At 34.5% G+C, this 22,009-nt stretch overlaps 1 protein-coding gene across 1 annotated transcript in view; it reads left to right on the top strand.

Moving 5' to 3' along the window:
- Positions 1–18,103: 18,103 nt before the first annotated feature.
- The window catches only part of LOC145677143 (laminin subunit alpha-1-like), a gene marked incomplete at its 3' end in the record, with an annotated part of 56,308 nt that continues 52,402 nt past the window's right edge, over positions 18,104–22,009 (top strand). Inside the window, exons 1-3 of the mRNA XM_081747788.1 lie at positions 18,104–18,375; positions 18,763–19,034; positions 20,069–20,307. Coding sequence (XP_081603914.1) covers positions 18,104–18,375; positions 18,763–19,034; positions 20,069–20,307 — 783 coding nt within the window. The remainder of the gene's footprint in view (positions 18,376–18,762; positions 19,035–20,068; positions 20,308–22,009) is intronic.

Below are 22,009 nucleotides of genomic sequence, written 5' to 3'. Positions count from 1 at the left end.
ATTGCCAAAAACTCAAATTTTAGTTTTTTTTGACTTAATTTATTCCCTTTGATGAGGTTTAATTTCCTTATATAGTTATATGGGCATATACAGGGGTCCATTCCCTTTCATAAGACATGAGTATATTAATGCACCCCCTTTAAATTTTTGGGAGTGGTACCTTGGCCCACCCCTTAAATTTTGGAAATTGCACAATTTAAACATTTGGTATTATAGTATAGGATTCTAATATATATTGATGCACCCTTTAATTTTTAGGAGGGGTACCTTGGCTCACCCCTTAAATTTTGGAAATTCTCCAATTTAAGCATTCGGTATTATAGTACAGGACCTCAATATGTACTGTATCATGATAAATTTAGATGGTCCACCTCATTCCCTTTCATGGGTAAAAAAATGTTGAAAATTAGTACGCCCACTATTTTGGTTTTGACCTAAGTTATCCCCTTTTATGGGGTCCTATTATCTTATATGATTATATGGGTATGTATAAGGGTCAGTTATCTTACATAAGACATAGGTATATTAATGCACTCTTCTTAAAATTTGGTAGGGGTACCTTGGCCTACCCCTTAAATTTTGGAAAATGCTCAATTTAAATATGTGGTATAATAGTATAGGACATCAATATGTATTACTATAAATTTGGGTGATCCATCACGTTCCCTTTCATGGATAAAAAAATTGCTAAAATATCAAATTTCGGAGGTTATTGACCTATTTTATTTCATTTGATGAGGTCTTATTACCTTATATGATTATATGGGCATGTATAGGGGTATATTCTATACCCTAAGATATAGATACATTGGTGCATCCGTTGAAAAAATTTGAAGGAGTACATTGGCCCCCACTTTAAATTTTGGAAATTGCCATTTAATATAGTACTATAGGACCCTAATATGTATTGGTATAAATTTGGGTGGTCCATTTTTGTTCCCTTTTATGGATAAAAAATTGTTAAAAATTCAAATTTCGGAGGTTATTGACCCCCTCTGATGCGGTTTTATTACCTTACATGAATGTGTTCAGGGGTCTATTTTCCTTTAAAAGGCATGAGTACATCGATGCTTTCATCTCAAAATTTGGTAGAGTTACATTAGCTCACCCTTAAGGTTAGGAAATTGCTCAATTTGGTATAATAATATAGGTTCTTAATATATACAATTATAAATATCGTTCTCTTTCATGGATAAAAATTACCAGAAATTAGGATGACCACGTGTTTGATTATTAACTCAATTTATTCCTTTTGATAAGGATTTAGCACGTTATATGGGTATGTACAGAGGTTTATTATATTCTTATGTTCCCTTTTAAATTTTGTTGGGGTACATAGAACCATTCCTTAAATTTGGGAATTATCAAATAACAAAATTCGGTAAACGTTTTCTAGGACCCATTATAAATGTTGGTGTTCCTCTTATGGCCAAATATTCAAATTTTGAAGTTTATTGACCTATTTTATTTTTTTGATACGGCTATATAATTGAATGAGTACAGGATTTATTACTTTTCCATAAGACAGGTGTATTTGTGTACCAATCTTAAATTTTGGTAGGGGTACATTTCTTATTGTTAAATCAATAATTGGTAATTGTTCTTAGGATTGGATGGTATCTCATTCTTTGGGTAAATCATTGTGTCAAATATTAGTATGGTCACGTGATCAGTTATTGATCTATGATGGGATTAGGAGTCGAGGACATTTGTATATTAATACGTTCCTCTTAAACTTTGTAAGATAATTTGAGAATTGTCAAAATGAAATTACGTCATTGGTTTTGATTATTCCCGCCTATGGGCCAAATATAAAAGTAAGCAATACGATGTACCACGTGATTGACCTTGATGAGGTAGTGTACAGGGATTCATTTCCTTTTCAAAATTCGTGGAAGTTATCAAATAACATGTTTCTAGACAACAGTTGGTTCTGCTAAGGTAAACAATTGACCTAATTGAGACCTCACTACAACATGTAATTATATGATAATTCTAAGACTTAGGCATATCGAGAGAGGTACGTAGGACCATTCTTTAAATTTGGGATTTGTGATAAACAAAATTTTAGCATGAGGCTCGAAATTTGAAACAATACTTTGAACTTTAGTCATAGCTCATAGTCTAAGAGTATTGGTAATGATTGATTTTACCTTGAGCTTTAGAAATCTGATAGCTTAACTTATGGAATCTTATGACTCATAGACGAAAGGCAATACATGCTACAACACTTTGAAATTTAGTCACAAGGTGACGCAATTTGATTGGTTAATCACTAGCAAAGTTATTGTTGATACAATTTGATTGGCTGATCACTATCTTTCACGCAATCTGATTGGTTGATGATTTTCAAATCTTTGCTGTATTCAGTTTTAAGCTTTGTTTAACATTTATCGATTACTGTTTAAAAATCTTGGTTTGAACATTTTCGTTCAACATTTTGCACTCACTGATAAATATGATCAAAACCGTTTATTTGTTAATCAAATAGTTAAAAACCGGATAAAGTTTGACGGTTAACCGTGATATTTTAAAGTTTGAGTGTAGTTAGGTCTCAATTAGGTCAATTGTTTACCTTTCTCCCCTATTCTTGTCTATAGATTCATCTTTTCATCTTATGACTCTCAACATCCCCCTTACCAAAGCTTTCAATTCGATTACTATTACTCTCCCTGACATCTAGTAATTTTCTGCACAACAAATTCAATCTTTTAACGCTGTGGTCGGTGTCAAATATGGAAGTATAGGAGGGAACAAAATAGAACAGATGCCTAGTTTTCCATACCTGCGAAGTATTATTAATGAAGATATGAAATGTCAACGTGAAATAAAAGCAATGATAGGAAAGTCGAAAGAAGCCTTTAGCAGGAAGAAAATTCTATTTTGTGGGACCTTTAATAAAGATTTGAGAGAAAGACTCATAAAATGATTCTGTGGAGTATTTTGCTGTATGAATCAGAAACATGGACATTACGCAAAAATGATGAAAAAAGACTCGGAACTTTGGAAATGTGGGTGTGGCGAAGAATGGAGAGAATTAGCTGGGTCGAACGGAAAACGATTGGGAGGATATTAGAAACAGTGGGGGAGAAAATAACAATTTTAGATATTATTAAGAAGAGGAAGAGAAACTGGCTGAGACATTGGCTAAGAAAGAGCTGTATCATGAAGGACATGTTAGAGGGTATAGTGCAGGGAAGAGAGAGAGGGGCCAAAGGAGACTACGATTAATGGGCGATATCAAAAGAGAAAAATCGTACATGAAGAGAAAGAGGTTAGCTGCGACCGTGGTAGGGATGGTACCGAGACCGAGACGGACTTTTATATACCGAGACGAGACCGAGACCGAGACGGACTTTTAAATACCGAGACGAGACCGAGACCGAGACAGACCTCTATAAATCGAGACGAGACCGAGACGAGACTTAGGTCAGTCTCGAAAGTCTTGGTCTCGTCTCGAATATTGATATTGATAAATACTAAAATTGCCTTAACTCAAAATTTGTTTCGTTTCTGTGTTAGATAATATGAGAACGGTTGACTGATGTACAATGGCGTATTTAGGGGGTGATTATCGGGCTCAAAACCCTCCCGAAATAAATTTGTGATAATTTTTTGCATTGCACGTACAACGCAAATGTTTCTCACTCGTTACTCAAGCCTCTCCCGAAACAAAATCCACTGCTGATGCGAATAGAATTTTCTCTCTCTCTCTCTCTCTCTCTCTCCCTCTCTCTTTCTCTCTCTCTCTCTCTCTCTCTCTCTCTCTCTCTCTCTCTCTATATATATATATATATATATATATATATATATATATATATATATATATGTATGTATGGTCGCGGTGCCACCCAGGTCCGCCCTGCATGGGTTCCCGGGACCCAACTTTAATTTTAAATGGAAGCAAAGGGTGAGTGGTACCTCGTTCGATAGATCTTGAAAAACTAAAAAGCGTTGTGGCAAAAGATCTTTCATATCGGACACTGTATTCAAAATGGCCGCCAAGACATGTTGCCTCTATCAGATACAGTAAAACGTGCAGTACTACTAATATGAAAACGGTTGAACATAAATGAACCGAATAAAATCTCAAATAGAAAATGTCATGTGGCACATCGATTGATATTGTCGCGGAGACTCCCAGAGCCACACTTCATGGGGGCCCAGGGCGCAACTTCAAAATTGTAAATGGAAACATGGGGTGAATGATACCTCGTTCGACATATCTTTAAAAACTAAAGAGTGCTGTTGCAAAAGATTATTCATATGGGTCACCGTTTTCAAAATGACCACCAAGACATGGTACCTGCATCAGGTAAAACGTCCAGTATCACTAATATGAAAACACCAGAACAAATATTCGAATAGGAAACCACAGAGGGTATTTATCATTCTATAGCTCGGGAATGTTGCAACAGTTGAAAAGATTATTAGAGTGAAAGTGCCATAATGGAAAGAAAGAAATCTATCTCCCAGAAAACAATCGCTCCAACCTCACTCCGTAAGTGAGTGAAGCGCGAAGGATCGGTGAAATTGCAAATGAGAGCCTTAGTTTTTGCAAATTGTATCTACGAAACAAAGTTATTTGGAATGTGTTTTTATAAGAGATAAATGTCTCTGTAATGGGATAAAGTATGTAAAATTCTTGTTAAATGGTACCTTCCATTTTGATTGCAGGCAATAGTTTGATGCAAAAATGAATCAACTGAAATGCGAAACCAATTTGTCGAACAATGCAATTTTAGAACAATGTTTACAAACGTTGATTTTGTTCAACAGTCGTCTGCATGATATTGGTTCGCTTCTTTTCCTTCTATGTCTTCTTGCATGTGATAGAATATGAGTTTCACTGAGATGTCCACAGTTACATTCCGAATAACTTTCAACGGTAATTTCAGTTGTGATCCTTAGTAACGAAACGGTACACATACTGATGCAGATATGTCCCAAAAATCTTGTACGCAATGCGTTAAATTATCAGAGGCGAAGGGGCGGGTAAAATGTTAAACTTGAATTTCACCTTATTTTTATTCACCTTATTTCACTTTATTTTTATTCATTATAGTACCAGCCATTTGTGTACACAAGTGGTTCAGACAAACCATATCTATTGCAAATAAAAAGTGAGGTTCTCATTTGAGATTTTACCATTCATTCCCGCTTCACCTACTTACGGACAGAGATCGGAAAGCTCATTTTCTATCATTTCCTCTTTTGCATCATGTCAATTATACTTTAATAATCTTTTTCTCCGTTGCATTATACTCGAGCCGTGGAATGATAAATACTCTCTGTGCTTTCCTATACGAGTTTTATTCTGTTCATTTATCTCCAAATATGTTCATATTAGGGGTCTGGTGGTACTGGACGTTTTATCTGATACAGGCACCATGTCTTGGCGGCCATTTTGAAAACGATGACCGATGTGAAAAATCTTTTGGCACAAAACTTTTTACTTTTTAAAGATCTATGGAACGAGGTATTACTCGCCCCATGTTTCCATTTAAAATTTTAAAGTTTGGTTCTGGTACCCCATGAAAGGCGGCCCCGGGAGGCGCCGCGACAACACCATTCGGTGTGCCACATGGCATTTCCTATTTGAGCTTTTGTTAGGTTCATTATGTTCAACCGTTTTCGAGATATCCCCGTGGAAAGATAAAATGGGCCATTATGTATGTATATATATATATATATATATATATATATATATATATATATATATATATATATATATATATATATATATATATATATATATATTGTTGAGGCATGTCATTGATTTTATTCAAAAAGATATTATTTTGGTAAAGGAAAGTATATTTAATAAGATTGAATGTTAAGAAACTAAGTGTTATCACGTAACGTAAACACGTGTGTGTGTTTATGTGTTGACATCAATGTTGTGTGTATGTAATGAATGTTCTACGGCTAGACGCTTGCTCGTCAATTTGTAAGATATTGTAATTTGTATTTGTAATGTTTTTGAATTGTCTTCAGATTGTCACATTGTAACATTGACACACTTTGACTGTGATATAATCGTTGAGTTCGCAGAAATTTGTAAGTCTGAGAATTTGATCACGATGTAATTCGGGTGAAACCAACGTTTTACCAATAGCTGAGATATACAGAAAGTCGACGAGAATGAATTCCAAGATGTCTGGAATCTTCGTATAAAACCTTATAGTTTTTAGAGATTGGAGGATTCGAGGATCAGTCTCTAGGGAGCAGTCTTCGAGCATTTGTCTCAGAGTTGAGTCTAAGAGATCATCGTACGTCTAGTAGTCACATAGTTGCTCATGTCACAGTAGTCACTTCTCTGTGATTCGAAGTCCAGTATTAGATCAGGAGATCTAATAGTTCAGCAGACCATTATAGTAAATAATGGTACACAATAGTCGACCATTCTAGACTATTGGCAGCAATACAGAGATCGTCCAGAACATCGATAGCAGTTCCAGTCATCAGCTGTATAAAGGTACGTGTATCTCAGCTATGTTTGAGTTCATCGTGGTTAACTTCCTAGCTGCTTAAAGATATGTGATCTTGCGATTATATTCAGTCGACGATCAATCACACAAGTACACAAGCTTTAATGAAAATACAAAGTTTTAGTTCAAAGTCATTTAATGTGGTTTCTTTCCGTCATCCTGTACCTACTCATTCTAGATGGTGAGTAGCAGCGATCTTCGACCGTCATTTTACATTTCATCCCCATGCTATATAGGCACGACGGTGGAAGGTTGTTATGGCGGAGATGCTGGTTTTGTAGCGGTCCTAGTGTAGCTCTCACCAGTTTTATGGTGAGGTTCGATTCCCGAAAAGTACTAGGAGTAACTCTCACCATTGTTATGGTAGAGATGCTGGTTTTTGTAGCGATTCCAGGGCAGTTTTATGGTGGAGATGCGTTCGGTTCGAGACCCGGGATGTGTATTTTAGAGTAGTTCGCACCAGTTTTATGCACTGGTGCGAATATATGGTACCATATGGTGGAATGACTCTCTTCTGAACAATATATTCATAATTTCAGCATAGGCCTAATGTTAATGTTCATTAATGGTTCATTATTTTCTTTAAAATGCATAATCGATGCATATTCTAAATAATGACTAGTGTTCTAATCACTATGTAATCTATTCGGATACAAAAATGCTATCCTTGTTACATTTTCATTCGTTTGACGCTGTTATTGTCATTTTTTTTTTAAGTCGTAAAATCCTACATTTTCGTGCATATTTCAGCTCTTAAATACACTTCATTACTAGTTTTAACGTTGTTTGTAGGTACAGTTATCTTTATTGATGTTTAGTCTATCTTATTTTTAACATTCCAACACTCTCTGTCCTTAGAATTCATTCATAACGCATCAAAATCATTGTGAATACAAGTAGCTAGTCTCCCGTGGGTGGGACTTGTTGCTATGCTGGCGGCCATCTTCTCGTAAACCACGCCCCTTAGCAACCGCTCTCTGCCGCATGAGCGCACGGAGTCCTCGCCAGGATTCCGTCGTCTCGTAAGTAGTAAACAGAAAACTACTCAACGGAGTACAGTACTCTCATGAATATCAAAGATACTCATGAACTAAATACAATAACTTATTATAATACAAATAATCTATATACCAATTGATCATTTGATAATAATAATGAATCAATAATTCCTCTCTCATTTTAAAAAAAACGTGAATTTAGAAAATGAATTTTGATAAAAATAATGTGTTTTCATACAACTTAATGATAATTATTGATATGATGCATTATGATTGTATTCTATTTGCGACTATTTCTCGTGTCTTATCTATGATTTTCCTACTTTTCTATTGAAACTATTTACTTCTTTTCAACGACTTTTCCGTACTTTTTTTCGTACTTTTAACGACTTATTATCGTAGATTTGTAAGCTTACTTGAACTAGTTTATAACACTCGTATCTACTTTATCTATGATTTGTCTATTTATCTAGCTTTATTAATAGACAACTTTTCTATTTTTCTTCTTTTCGCTTTTGTTTTCTATAGCTTGAAGCTACTGATTTCACTAATATTCTGATGTTATTTAACTTAGCTATTATCTATTTACATGCTTTTATCTATGCTTGTCTATGATGATCTATTATCTATGCTTATTTTCTATTGCTTCTTTTCTACCAAAAACAAAGAGTTTTGTCGTACTAGTTCTACGTAACCATTTTTATTTTTAACGATTTAATCGTTTTCACCGACTCAACTAGACCAATCCTAGTTTTATCTAGGATGACAACCAAAAGCTTTCAACTCACAACTACCTCATGCTGTAGGTAAGTATGTCTACATATTACCAATTGTTCTAAATGTTAATTCGATATTCCTTTTCAGGTTTTATTGCAACTTAGATATTTTTTTTTTCATAACCCAAGGCACATACGATATTAATTTACATACTACGCTTACTTTATTATTACTTTCTGATGATGATTATTATTATGATTATTATTATTATTATTATTATTATTATTATTATTATTCCTGATTTTGAATTTTATACTTCCGTATTGCTCTATACAGCTTACAATACAGTACTAATAACAATATTGTTGTCAAAATTAATGATATTATTACTCCAAAAATTACATACATGATATAGTCTGTTTTTAAACGTAGTTCTGGGATCGAAGTATCGACTTTCAATTTTAACAATTTTTCAGTTAAACTATTTAGCTCTTGCGTATGCAAGGTGAAATTTATTTGTCTCTCAGTCCAATTACCGATCAATTTAATGTGTTTATTTTGAATCTGAATTATCCGTTTAGATGGAATGACCAGCTCTCCAATTATTATATTATCAAATTTATCATAGTTTATGAAATTTGATTTAGCTTTGGTTTGATCAAGTTTTGTTGAAGTAACTTCTTGATGTACACCCACTTTTGTCATGTACGCTTCTTCAATAGAAGAATACATCACACCAGCGTGTGTATATCTGAATATCACATTCCCCAAAAATTTTTCCGAATTTTGCTGGCATCCTCCTAGAGATTTATTTAAAATAATATTATTCAAACATTTCGATTCATGGTCCATAGTTATGCTCTCGCAAAAATATAGAAAACTTTTAAATTCGCATTTACTTTTATCCAATGAGTGAAATTTACCTTCAGCCAAGTAGACTGCTTCCGGTAATTGATAAAATATTCTTGTGTTATTTATTAAGTAGCCCATTGATGTAACGTCATACATTATTGAAATGCTAGTATCATATATTATCGGAGTCTTTATTATTAAATCAACATTATTATCTTCGTAATGGTATTTTACTAGATATACGCTAGACATTTGGTAAAACATTCCAATGTCTGACCTATAAATAGTATTTTTCAAAACATCATGAAAATTAATTAACTTTTTAACATCAGCATTAGATAATATATGATATGTTAACTCATTATTTAAAATGCTATTTACTATTTTATTTACTCTCTCCTGTACAAGATGAACAAACAAGTTTGCCATTATCCTGCGTTGGGATTGATGTAAATAACAGTATAGCTCCTGAATTTTATTTTTAAAATCTTGCAACACCTGTTGTACTTTTACGACTATCCCGTGGACTACTGTTATCTCATTATTAAATGATTCTTTTAGATTTTTAATTTCATTAGTTAATACATTCTCATGCTTACTTAACTTATCAATAGACTGAGACAATTGTTTATTATGGATTAAATTATACGTCGATAAACCAATGGACGACAATCCCAGTAACCACGAAAATATAAATCTTTTATTTCTGTGATTATTATTACATCTTGTTATACCATTTTCATAAACAAAATGGCAAGGTAATAAATTCACTATATTCTGTCTAAACTCTCTCTCTTTTACTGCATAATCATTTAAAATCTCATATGCGTCAGTACATTTGTCGTGTACTGGCACCGATTCTTGAAAATTTAAATGCATTTTAACGGTCGTAAACACCATGTTCGTCGCATGAACAGCATAAGCATTCTGTGTCAATGCTAGTCCAATATCTGATAACGTTATTTGTTGATGTTCTTCTTCAGCTACCCCAATACTAATCAATAGTAGTAGACAAACGACAATCTTGAACATGATGATAACTGTAACAATTAAAACTTAGAATTACTATTCTGAATTTTACTTATTTATTTTAATTATTTCTATATCTCTTATTTTTTTTAACAGTTATGTTTTCATTTATTTATTTTACTTTGTATGTGTACCTTGGATTATTTTACCAATTTAAATATATTTACTAGATATCTCTCTAATTTAAAAAAAAAATTCTCTAATTTCCTAGTCACTTTACGCTCTGTAAACAATATACTTTTGCCAGTTAAGGGATTTTTTGATGGAAATCAACATTTACTTTGATTTCGGGCACACGGACTTTTGTTGATAAACAGCGGTCCACCTCGCTGTCTCACTGACAAAAACATCTTGTTTGCAGATACCTAACAACAAAAAAATATTACTAAAAACTTATTCGTGTTTTCGTAGTTGCAAAAAAAAATTTTTTTTTCATCGTGATGTAGTCCTTTTGAAAAACTTTTGGTTTTTCCCACGCGTTGTTCTTTTTTTTTTCCATTAGACATCACTGTCTAAATCCGATTCTTCTTCTGGTCTATCCGAATCTTCCTCCTTTGCACTTACAAATGGTTTCAAACGTCTTATGTCAACAGAATCTGTCTTCTCTTGTCCTTTCTTAGTCTCGTATCTCACTTTATATGAGTTATTATTCAACTTTTGCACTATTACTCCTCGAATGTTATATCGCTTACCAAAACAAGCTGGAATGCCTGCTCTTGGCATTTCACGAATCCAAACTTTTTGTCCCACGTCGAAGTTTGGTTGAGAGAATTTCTTCTCAATTTGTTTCTTTTGGGATTTGAACCGCTTCTGCAAATTCTGGTACGCGACCTTCCTTGCTTCCTTCACATTTCGTATCCGCTCTTCGTTTTCTACATACTCACAAGGTATGTCCAGATCCTGTTCCAAGAACGTTCTGGGTTCACGCCCTGTAAGCAAATAGTAAGGCGAGTGTTTTGTCCCGTCATGAATCTGTGTATTCATGGTAAACACAATTGAAGGTAAGATCTCGTCCCAGTTTGTAAACTCACGGTCTATATAGTGCTTCATAATTTGTTGAATTGACCCGATGGCTCTCTCCGATGTTCCAATCTGGTAATGGGCATCTGTATTGGCAAAATTTAACCGCATACCAAACCGTTCAGCCATCTCTTCCATCACTCGGCTTCGGTGTGTGCTATGCCGGTCCATCGCAAGAATTTCAGGAATCCCATGTTTTGTAATTAATTCTTCAAAAATTGATCCTGCTATAATTTCAGAAGTTATAGCAGGAACTGCTCTTGCAATTACGTATCGAGTAGCGCTATCAACAAATACAATAACATATTTATTCCTGTGATTCTTCGATCTTTTAAACGGCCCAATCTCATCCATAGTTACATGCTGGAATGGCATATAACTCGGGTATGTTTGCGGATGCAGTGGTGTCCTACCAGCTTTACGTTTCTGGATTTGGCAACTGATGCACTGGCTGACCTTCTCTTGAAAAAATCTTTTCATGTTTGGGAAATAGATGGATTTCAATGCTCGATTATAACACTTGGTGTAGGAATAATGTCCTCCTCCGTATATCGAACAATGCAAGTTTTTGAAAACTTGTTCCCTCAAAGAAAAAGGAATGCATAATAGGAATTTCTTCCCATTAGCCATTTTCTGAGTTCTGAAAAGTTTTCCGTCCTTAATTTCATACCAGCGTGCCTGTTTTTCTGATTTTTCATCTGCTTCTTCCGGATGTTCTATAGCCTTCATTATTGAACCGAAGAAAGGATCTTTCCGTTGCAACTCAGCCACATTCACATCTTCGTCGAACGTGATGTTGACTTCAAGGTCTTCTGTCTTGACTGGTAATGCATCTAGATCGATGTCTTCATCAGTTGGTTGGATGTTCGTGTTTCTTGATAATACATCGCTAGGATTTTTCTCTCCTGGACAATGTACTGGCGTGTACTGGTACTGCGCCATCTCTAGACTATACCGTAACAGTTTCGGCGATAATTTTGGCGTTGTTTGAAGGTATTTTATACACCTGCAATCAGTGTATAGCTCAAATTCTTTATTGTATAAATAATAGTTAAATGCTTTGAAAGCACTAACCACGGCCAAAATTTCTAGTTCCACTATATGTCTTCGTGTTTCGTTTGGTCTCAATACTCTACTATAATACGCTATAGGTGTCCACTCTCCATTCAATTGTTTCTGCATTAGTACAGCCCCTATTGATTTTGTAGATGCATCCGTATACACTCTAGTTTCCAACTCTTCACGGAAAGGTGCCAATAAAGGTGCACTCATCAACGATTCTTTTAGTTTTTCAAAACTAAGTTGGTGTTCTTCCGTCCACACAAATTTATGATTTTTCCTTAATAATTGTTGAAAATTAGATGTCATTTCCGCGTAATTTTTACAAAATTTCCTCACATAATTAGTCAAACCAAGGAATGATTTCAACTCTTTCGCGCTTGTAGGTGGCTTACAAGCTTTTATTGCTTGAATCACTTTAGGACTGATTTCGTAACCAGCTTCGCTCACAATGTGACCTAAAGCCATTACCTTCTCTTCCATGAAGTGACATTTCTCTACTGATAACTTTAACCCATATTTCCTTAACCTTTGAAAAACTGAGTGTAACACAGATACCATTTTCTCCTGATTATTTAAATATATAAATATATCATCCATGTAAAATGACACCGCCTCCGGATGAACGTTAGCTAATGTCATTGCCATGATTTTTGTATATATAGCGGGCGACTGAATGTAACCCATTGGGAGCTTAGAGTATTGATACGCTCCTACGCCAGGGATATTGAATGCAGTATACTTCCTAGAATCCTTAGAAATTGATACCGTATGATAGGCACTCTTAATGTCCAACACACTAAAATATTTGTGACCACCCATACTTGTAAGAATTTGATGGATAGGCGGCAACGCCACGGAATGGAACCGTACATGCCGATTCAGCATTCTACAGTCCAAACAGGCCCTAATCGATCCGTTTGGCTTCTTTACGAACAACATAGGTGAGTTATACGAGCTATTACTTTCCTCGATGATGTTTTGTTCGAGTAAAATGTTTATCTGTTCTTTCACTTTATCTTTCATGGCTATCGGTATTGGATACTGTTGACGTCGAAACGGAACTTCCGTTTCCAACTCTATCTTGTGTTCTACTCCCTTGACTTTTCCTAATTCGTTTTCTCGCCACGCAAAAACATCTGCGTAATCGTAGCACAATTTCTCTAATTTCTTTCTGATTTCTGGTTTAGTATTATTGCCAAATTTTAACCGTGATTTATCATAGTTTTTTCTCGCCTCTAACACTTCTTCAATTTCGTCCTCTGATAATCCTTCTTTCCTTAATTCCGATTCATTCATGCATGCTTCTGCGTCACCAATTTTTAAATTTTTTGTCAACATGATCGTCTTATTTGACGGATTGATAACTTCTAAACACTTATTCTCATTCGACAAAATTACTCTAGGTACAAATATGTTATATTGAGACTCTAATAGCTTATCTGGCTCTAATAGAAATTCATTGTTCTCCCAAGAATTAACTAGGTTAACCTCGACAGTTGTCCTAGTTCTTGGTAACAACTTCACCCTATGACCAAGAACCCATTTTGGCTTTAAACTTGATTTAATACTAATTGCAACATTATCAGAAACTGTTCTGGTTTCCTGATCGTTTCGACAATGTTTAATTGGTTTCCCAAATCTTTGAACAATAATTTTACTAGTTCCATAATCAATTCTACAATTTTGTGTTTGCAAAAAGTCATTCCCAATCAACATTTGATATGGAAAGTCTTTTATTATTCTAAAAGCCTGATGAAACGTTTGATTTAATATTTTGAACTTAACTATGGCTAATTTGTTAATTACCAGCGTGTTCTGCGTGATCCCTTTGATCTTAGTTTGTTGTGGGATTATTTTTGCACTCGGTGGCACTAATTTCTCGTTTATAATTGAAATTTGCGACCCACTATCGAGTAACGCTTTGATCTCTCTATCATCTATTTCTAATGGTAAATATACCATGTTGTTGTCTAAATTAACTGAGGCAATTATTTCTCTTATTTTTTTTTACCATTTGGTAAAAAACTACATTGATGCTGGGTATTTTGGTTTGATTCCCGAACAGTGCTAAAAGTAGGTCGCACCAATCTTATGGTGAAAATAGCGATGACTCGAATCCCGAAATGGAATAATTTTAGTGTTAAGAATATATTTTATTAGGTTATGGTTAAATTCGGTTTAGATTTAAGTTATTTAGTATGTTAAGAGTTTGTATTATAATCGTTCACCACTCAAAGACGAGATATGGTTCGGATCTCGAATGACTAAAGGCAATTGACTCAAGTAGAATAAGTAATACGTTAACCCTCACCACCCACCCTCACTTCGTAAATTAAAGTTGAATTAAGTATTAAGTTAAATGAATGAAAGAACTGTGTTGACTAGAGCACAGAAAGCGAGTAAGGGAATAAATATTGATGTGAATTTATTTGGTGTGAGGACACCAGAAAGACAAAATACTGCTTGTAGTTACGATAAAGTCGCGAGTCCTAAAATTGTTTTGAGTAAAGAACCAGTTTTTAATTTCCCAAGTAGTCCGGTGACGAAATCTGTATCGGAAGACTTTCCTTCAATCATAAATTTAGATCCGAAATTAGTAAATAGTGAAAATAAGAATTTTACTATGGCGTCTAACATTACGTTTTACGCAGATATTAATAAATTGCCTAAATTCGATCTCAAGAACGATAATGACATCGTGTCGTTTTTCGATGAATTCGACGATGCTTGTCAAATGGCAGGCATCGCCGAAAGCAAACGAAAGGAGTTACTGCCCAATATTTTCAAAGGAGTAGGGAGGCAATGGATAAAGTTGTTCCTGAAACGGAGAAACAGGGCAGAAATACAGTATAAACAATTGCAGTCTGAAATAGTAGACGAGTTTACGAAATCTAATGTAACTATAGACATTGAAGATAGAATTAAGGAGCGGTTACAGCATGAAGACGAAGCTGTAATTAATTACGTTTATGACATGCTCGTTCTTTGTGAACGACTAGATTCAAAAATGAATGATATCAAGAAGATAGGTATTATAGTTGGAGGTCTACATCCATACTATATGGAAAAGGTAGGAACGCGTGGATATTCTAGCTTAGACAAATTCGTGGAGGATTTGCAAAAGATAGAAAAGAATAAGTGTAAAATAGCAAAGCGTGTGAAAAAGGAATCCGGCAAAGTTACAATTAAAGATCTTGTAAAGAAAATTAGAGAGCAGGTAGAAGATGAGGAGAGTGGATCTGATTCAGATCATGTGGTTGTAAGAAAACATAAAGAAGAAAGTAAGATTAAACAGGAACCTCCGAGTATTACACAAATCGCGGAATTAGAAAAGAAAATAGACAAATTACAGTTAGCATTGTCGGCGAAAACACAAGACGACGAGAAACAAGAGAATAACGCGAGAAAACAAGGGAAAAATCAGTATTATAGGAATAATAAGCAGAATAGAGGTGGTTATCGAAATAATTACCGTGGAAATGGAAATAGAAATAAGAATTGGCACAATAATAGTGATAGGAATCAAAGCAACAATAGAGGTAATAACTGTTATTACAGTAAGCGTGGTAATCGAGGAAATTTTTGGAGAAACAATAGAGGACGTGGTCAGCAAGGAAACTGGCAAGGGAATTGTCAGAATTCGTGTTGTCACCAGTCGTATAATTTCGAAAACCCGAATCAGCAGAGATTTGTGCAAGTGGTACCAGCACAAGTAAATGGTACTACTTATTATCAAACACCAGGCTCGAGTACTTTAAACGGAACACATCTGTAAATGGGAGAGGCGCATTTACAGGCAATCGAAATGTCCGAATAAGATAAATAATTGCCTCAGTTAATTTAGACAACAGCATGGTATATTTACCATTAGAAATAGATGATAGAGAGATCAAAGCGTTACTCGATAGTGGGTCGCAAATTTCAATTATAAACGAGAAATTAGTGCCACCGAGTGCAAAAATAATCCCACAACAAACTAAGATCAAAGGAATCACGCAGAACACGCTGGTAATTAACAAATTAGCCATAATTAAGTTCAAAATATTAAATCAAACGTTTCATCAGGCTTTTAGAATAATAAAAGATTTCCCGTATCAAATGTTGATTGGGAATGACTTTTTGCAAACACAAAATTGTAGAATTGATTATGGAGCTAGTAAAATTATTGTTCAAAGATTTGGGAAACCAATTAAACATTGTCGAAACGATCAGGAAACCAGAACAGTTTCTGATAATGTTGCAATTAGCATTAAATCAAGTTTAAAGCCAAAATGGGTTCTTGGTCATAGGGTGAAGTTGTTACCAAGAACTAGGACAACTGTCGAGGTTAACCTAGTTAATTCTTGGGAGAACAATGAATTTCTATTAGAGCCAGATAAGCTATTAGAGTCTCAATATAACATATTTGTACCTAGAGTAATTTTGTCGAATGAAAATAAGTGTTTAGAAGTTATCAATCCGTCAAATAAGACGATCATGTTGACAAAAAATTTAAAAATTGGAGATGCAGAAGCATGCATGAATGAATCGGAATTAAGGAAAGAAGGATTATCAGAGGATGAAATTGAAGAAGTGTTAGAGGCGAGAAAAAACTACGATAAATCACGGTTAAAATTTGGCAATAATACTAAACCAGAAATCAAAAAGAAATTAGAGAAATTGTGCTACGATTACGCAGATGTTTTTGCGTGGCGAGAAAACGAATTAGGAAAAGTCAAGGGAGTAGAACACAAGATAGAGTTGGAAACGGAAGTTCCGTTTCGACGTCAACAGTATCCAATACCGATAGCCATGAAGGATAAGGTTAAAGAACAGATAAACATTTTACTCGAACAAAACATCATCGAGGAAAGTAATAGCTCGTATAACTCACCTATGTTGTTCGTAAAGAAGCCAAACGGATCGATTAGGGCCTGTTTGGACTGTAGAATGCTGAATCGGCATGTACGGTTCCATTCCGTGGCGTTGCCGCCTATCCATCAAATTCTTACAAGTATGGGTGGTCACAAATACTTTAGTGTGTTGGACATTAAGAGTGCCTATCATACGGTATCAATTTCTAAGGATTCTAGGAAGTATACTGCATTCAATATCCCTGGCGTAGGAGCGTATCAATACTCTAAGCTCCCAATGGGTTACATTCAGTCGCCCGCTATATATACAAAAATCATGGCAATGACATTAGCTAACGTTCATCCGGAGGCGGTGTCATTTTACATGGATGATATATTTATATATTTAAATAATCAGGAGAAAATGGTATCTGTGTTACACTCAGTCTTTCAAAGGTTAAGGAAATATGGGTTAAAGTTATCAGTAGAGAAATGTCACTTCATGGAAGAGAAGGTAATGGCTTTAGGTCACATTGTGAGCGAAGCTGGTTACGAAATCAGTCCTAAAGTGATTCAAGCAATAAAAGCTTGTAAGCCACCTACAAGCGCGAAAGAGTTGAAATCATTCCTTGGTTTGACTAATTATGTGAGGAAATTTTGTAAAAACTACGCGGAAATGACATCTAATTTTCAACAATTATTAAGGAAAAATCATAAATTTGTGTGGACGGAAGAACACCAACTTAGTTTTGAAAAACTAAAAGAATCGTTGATGAGTGCACCTTTATTGGCACCTTTCCGTGAAGAGCTGGAAACTAGAGTGTATACGGATGCATCTACAAAATCAATAGGGGCGGTACTGATGCAGAAACAATTGAATGGAGAGTGGACACCTATAGCGTATTATAGTAGAGTATTGAGACCAAACGAAACACGAAGACATATAGTGGAACTAGAAATTTTGGCCGTGGTTAGTGCTTTCAAAGCATTTAACTATTATTTGTACAATAAAGAATTTGAGCTATACACTGATTGCAGGTGTATAAAATACCTTCAAACAACGCCAAAATTATCGCCGAAACTGTTACGGTATAGTCTAGAGATGGCGCAGTACCAGTACACGCCAGTACATTGTCCAGGAGAGAAAAATCCTAGCGATGTATTATCAAGAAACACGAACATCCAACCAACTGATGAAGACATCGATCTAGATGCATTACCAGTCAAGACAGAAGACCTTGAAGTCAACATCACGTTCGACGAAGATGTGAATGTGGCTGAGTTGCAACGGAAAGATCCTTTCTTCGGTTCAATAATGAAGGCTATAGAACATCCGGAAGAAGCAGATGAAAAAGCAGAAAAACAGGCACGCTGGTATGAAATTAAGGACGGAAAACTTTTCAGAACTCAGAAGATGGCTAATGGGAAGAAATTCCTATTATGCATTCCTTTTTCTTTGAGGGAACAAGTTTTCAAAAACTTGCATTGTTCGATATACGGAGGAGGACATTATTCCTACACCAAGTGTTATAATCGAGCATTGAAATCCATCTATTTCCCAAACATGAAAAGATTTTTTCAAGAGAAGGTCAGCCAGTGCATCAGTTGCCAAATCCAAAAACGTAAAGCTGGTAGGACACCACTGCATCCGCAAACATACCCGAGTTATATGCCATTCCAGCATGTAACTATGGATGAGATTGGGCCATTTAAAAGATCGAAGAATCACAGGAATAAATATGTTATTGTATTTGTTGATAGCGCTACTCGATACGTAATTGCAAGAGCAGTTCCTGCTATAACTTCTGAAATTATAGCAGGATCAATTTTTGAAGAATTAATTACAAAACATGGGATTCCTGAAATTCTTGCGATGGACCGGCATAGCACACACCGAAGCCGAGTGATGGAAGAGATGGCTGAACGGTTTAGTATGCGGTTAAATTTTGCCAATACAGATGCCCATTACCAGATTGGAACATCGGAGAGAGCCATCGGGTCAATTCAACAAATTATGAAGCACTATATAGACCGTGAGTTTACAAACTGGGACGAGATCTTACCTTCAATTGTGTTTACCATGAATACACAGATTCATGACGGGACAAAACACTCGCCTTACTATTTGCTTACAGGGCGTGAACCCAGAACGTTCTTGGAACAGGATCTGGACATACCTTGTGAGTATGTAGAAAACGAAGAGCGGATACGAAATGTGAAGGAAGCAAGGAAGGTCGCGTACCAGAATTTGCAGAAGCGGTTCAAATCCCAAAAGAAACAAATTGAGAAGAAGTTCTCTCAACCAAACTTCGACGTGGGACAAAAAGTTTGGATTCGTGAAATGCCAAGAGCAGGCATTCCAGCTTGTTTTGGAAAGCGATATAACATTCGAGGAGTAATAGTGCAAAAGTTGAATAATAACTCATATAAAGTGAGATACGAGACTAAGAAAGGACAAGAGAAGACAGATTCTGTTGACATAAGACGTTTGAAACCATTTGTAAGTGCAAAGGAGGAAGATTCGGATAGACCAGAAGAAGAATCGGATTTAGACAATGATGTCTAATGAAAAAAAAAAAAAGAACAACGCGTGGGAAAAACCAAAAAGTTTTTCAAAAGGACTACATCACGATGAAAAAAAAATTTTTTTTTTGCAACTACGAAAACACGAATAAGTTTTTAGTAATATTTTTTTGTTAGGTATCTGCAAACAAGATGTTTTTGTCAGTGAGACAGCGAGGTGGACCGCTGTTTATCAACAAAAGTCCGTGTGCCCGAAATCAAAGTAAATGTTGATTTCCATCAAAAAATCCCTTAACTGGCAAAAGTATATTGTTTACAGAGCGTAAAGTGACTAGGAAATTAGAGAATTTTTTTTTAAATTAGAGAGATATCTAGTAAATATATTTAAATTGGTAAAATAATCCAAGGTACATATACAAAGTAAAATAAATAAATGAAAACATAACTGTTAAAAAAAAAACAAAAACAAAAATAAGAGATATAGAAATAATTAAAATAAATAAGTAAAATTCAGAATAGTAATTCTAAGTTTTAATTGTTACAGTTATCATCATGTTCAAGATTGTCGTTTGTCTACTACTATTGATTAGTATTGGGGTAGCTGAAGAAGAACATCAACAAATAACGTTATCAGATATTGGACTAGCATTGACACAGAATGCTTATGCTGTTCATGCGACGAACATGGTGTTTACGACCGTTAAAATGCATTTAAATTTTCAAGAATCGGTGCCAGTACACGACAAATGTACTGACGCATATGAGATTTTAAATGATTATGCAGTAAAAGAGAGAGAGTTTAGACAGAATATAGTGAATTTATTACCTTGCCATTTTGTTTATGAAAATGGTATAACAAGATGTAATAATAATCACAGAAATAAAAGATTTATATTTTCGTGGTTACTGGGATTGTCGTCCATTGGTTTATCGACGTATAATTTAATTCATAATAAACAATTGTCTCAGTCTATTGATAAGTTAAGTAAGCATGAGAATGTATTAACTAATGAAATTAAAAATCTAAAAGAATCATTTAATAATGAGATAACAGTAGTCCACGGGATAGTCGTAAAAGTGCAACAGGTGTTGCAAGATTTTAAAAATAAAATTCAGGAGCTATACTGTTATTTACATCAATCCCAACGCAGGATAATGGCAAACTTGTTTGTTCATCTTGTACAGGAGACAGTAAATAAAATAGTAAATAGCATTTTAAATAATGAGTTAACATATCATATATTATCTAATGCTGATGTTAAAAAGTTAATTAATTTTCATGATGTTTTGAAAAATACTATTTATAGGTCAGACATTGGAATGTTTTACCAAATGTCTAGCGTATATCTAGTAAAATACCATTACGAAGATAATAATGTTGATTTAATAATAAAGACTCCGATAATATATGATACTAGCATTTCAATAATGTATGACGTTACATCAATGGGCTACTTAATAAATAACACAAGAATATTTTATCAATTACCAGAAGCAGTCTATTTGGCTGAAGGTAAATTTCACTCATTGGATAAAAGTAAATGCGAATTTAAAAGTTTTCTATATTTTTGCGAGAGCATAACTATGGACCATGAATCGAAATGTTTGAATAATATTATTTTAAATAAATCTCTAGGAGGATGCCAGCAAAATTCGGAAAAATTTTTGGGGAATGTGATATTCAGATATACACACGCTGGTGTGATGTATTCTTCTATTGAAGAAGCGTACATGACAAAAGTGGGTGTACATCAAGAAGTTACTTCAACAAAACTTGATCAAACCAAAGCTAAATCAAATTTCATAAACTATGATAAATTTGATAATATAATAATTGGAGAGCTGGTAATTCCATCTAAACGGATAATTCAGATTCAAAATAAACACATTAAATTGATCGGTAATTGGACTGAGAGACAAATAAATTTCACCTTGCATACGCAAGAGCTAAATAGTTTAACTGAAAAATTGTTAAAATTGAAAGTCGATACTTCGATCCCAGAACTACATTTAAAAACAGACTATATCATGTATGTAATTTTTGGAGTAATAATATCATTAATTTTGACAACAATATTGTTATTAGTACTGTATTGTAAGCTGTATAGAGCAATACGGAAGTATAAAATTCAAAATCAGGAATAATAATAATAATAATAATAATAATCATCATCATCATCATAAAGTAATAATAAAGGAAGCGTAGTATGTAAATGAATATTGTATGTGCCTTGGGTTATAAAAAAAAAGTTTTTACATTTATGGATATGGAGAAGAATGGAGTTTATTTTGAAAAAAAAAATATCTAAGTTGCAATAAAACCTGAAAAGGAATATCGAATTAACATTTAAAACAATTGGTAATATGTAGACATACTTACCTACAGCATGAGGTAGTTGTGGGTTGAAAAGCTTTTGGTTGTCATCCTAGATAAAACTAGGATTGGTCTAGTTGAGTTGGTGAAAACGATTAAATCGTTGAGAAT

Source organism: Thermobia domestica, unplaced genomic scaffold, assembly GCF_964235325.1.
Source record: "Thermobia domestica unplaced genomic scaffold, izTheDome1.hap1.1 HAP1_SCAFFOLD_656, whole genome shotgun sequence".
Lineage (NCBI taxonomy): Eukaryota > Metazoa > Arthropoda > Insecta > Zygentoma > Lepismatidae > Thermobia > Thermobia domestica.
Note: the sequence above shows the minus strand (reverse complement) of the source record. Positions and strands in the feature narration are given on the sequence as shown.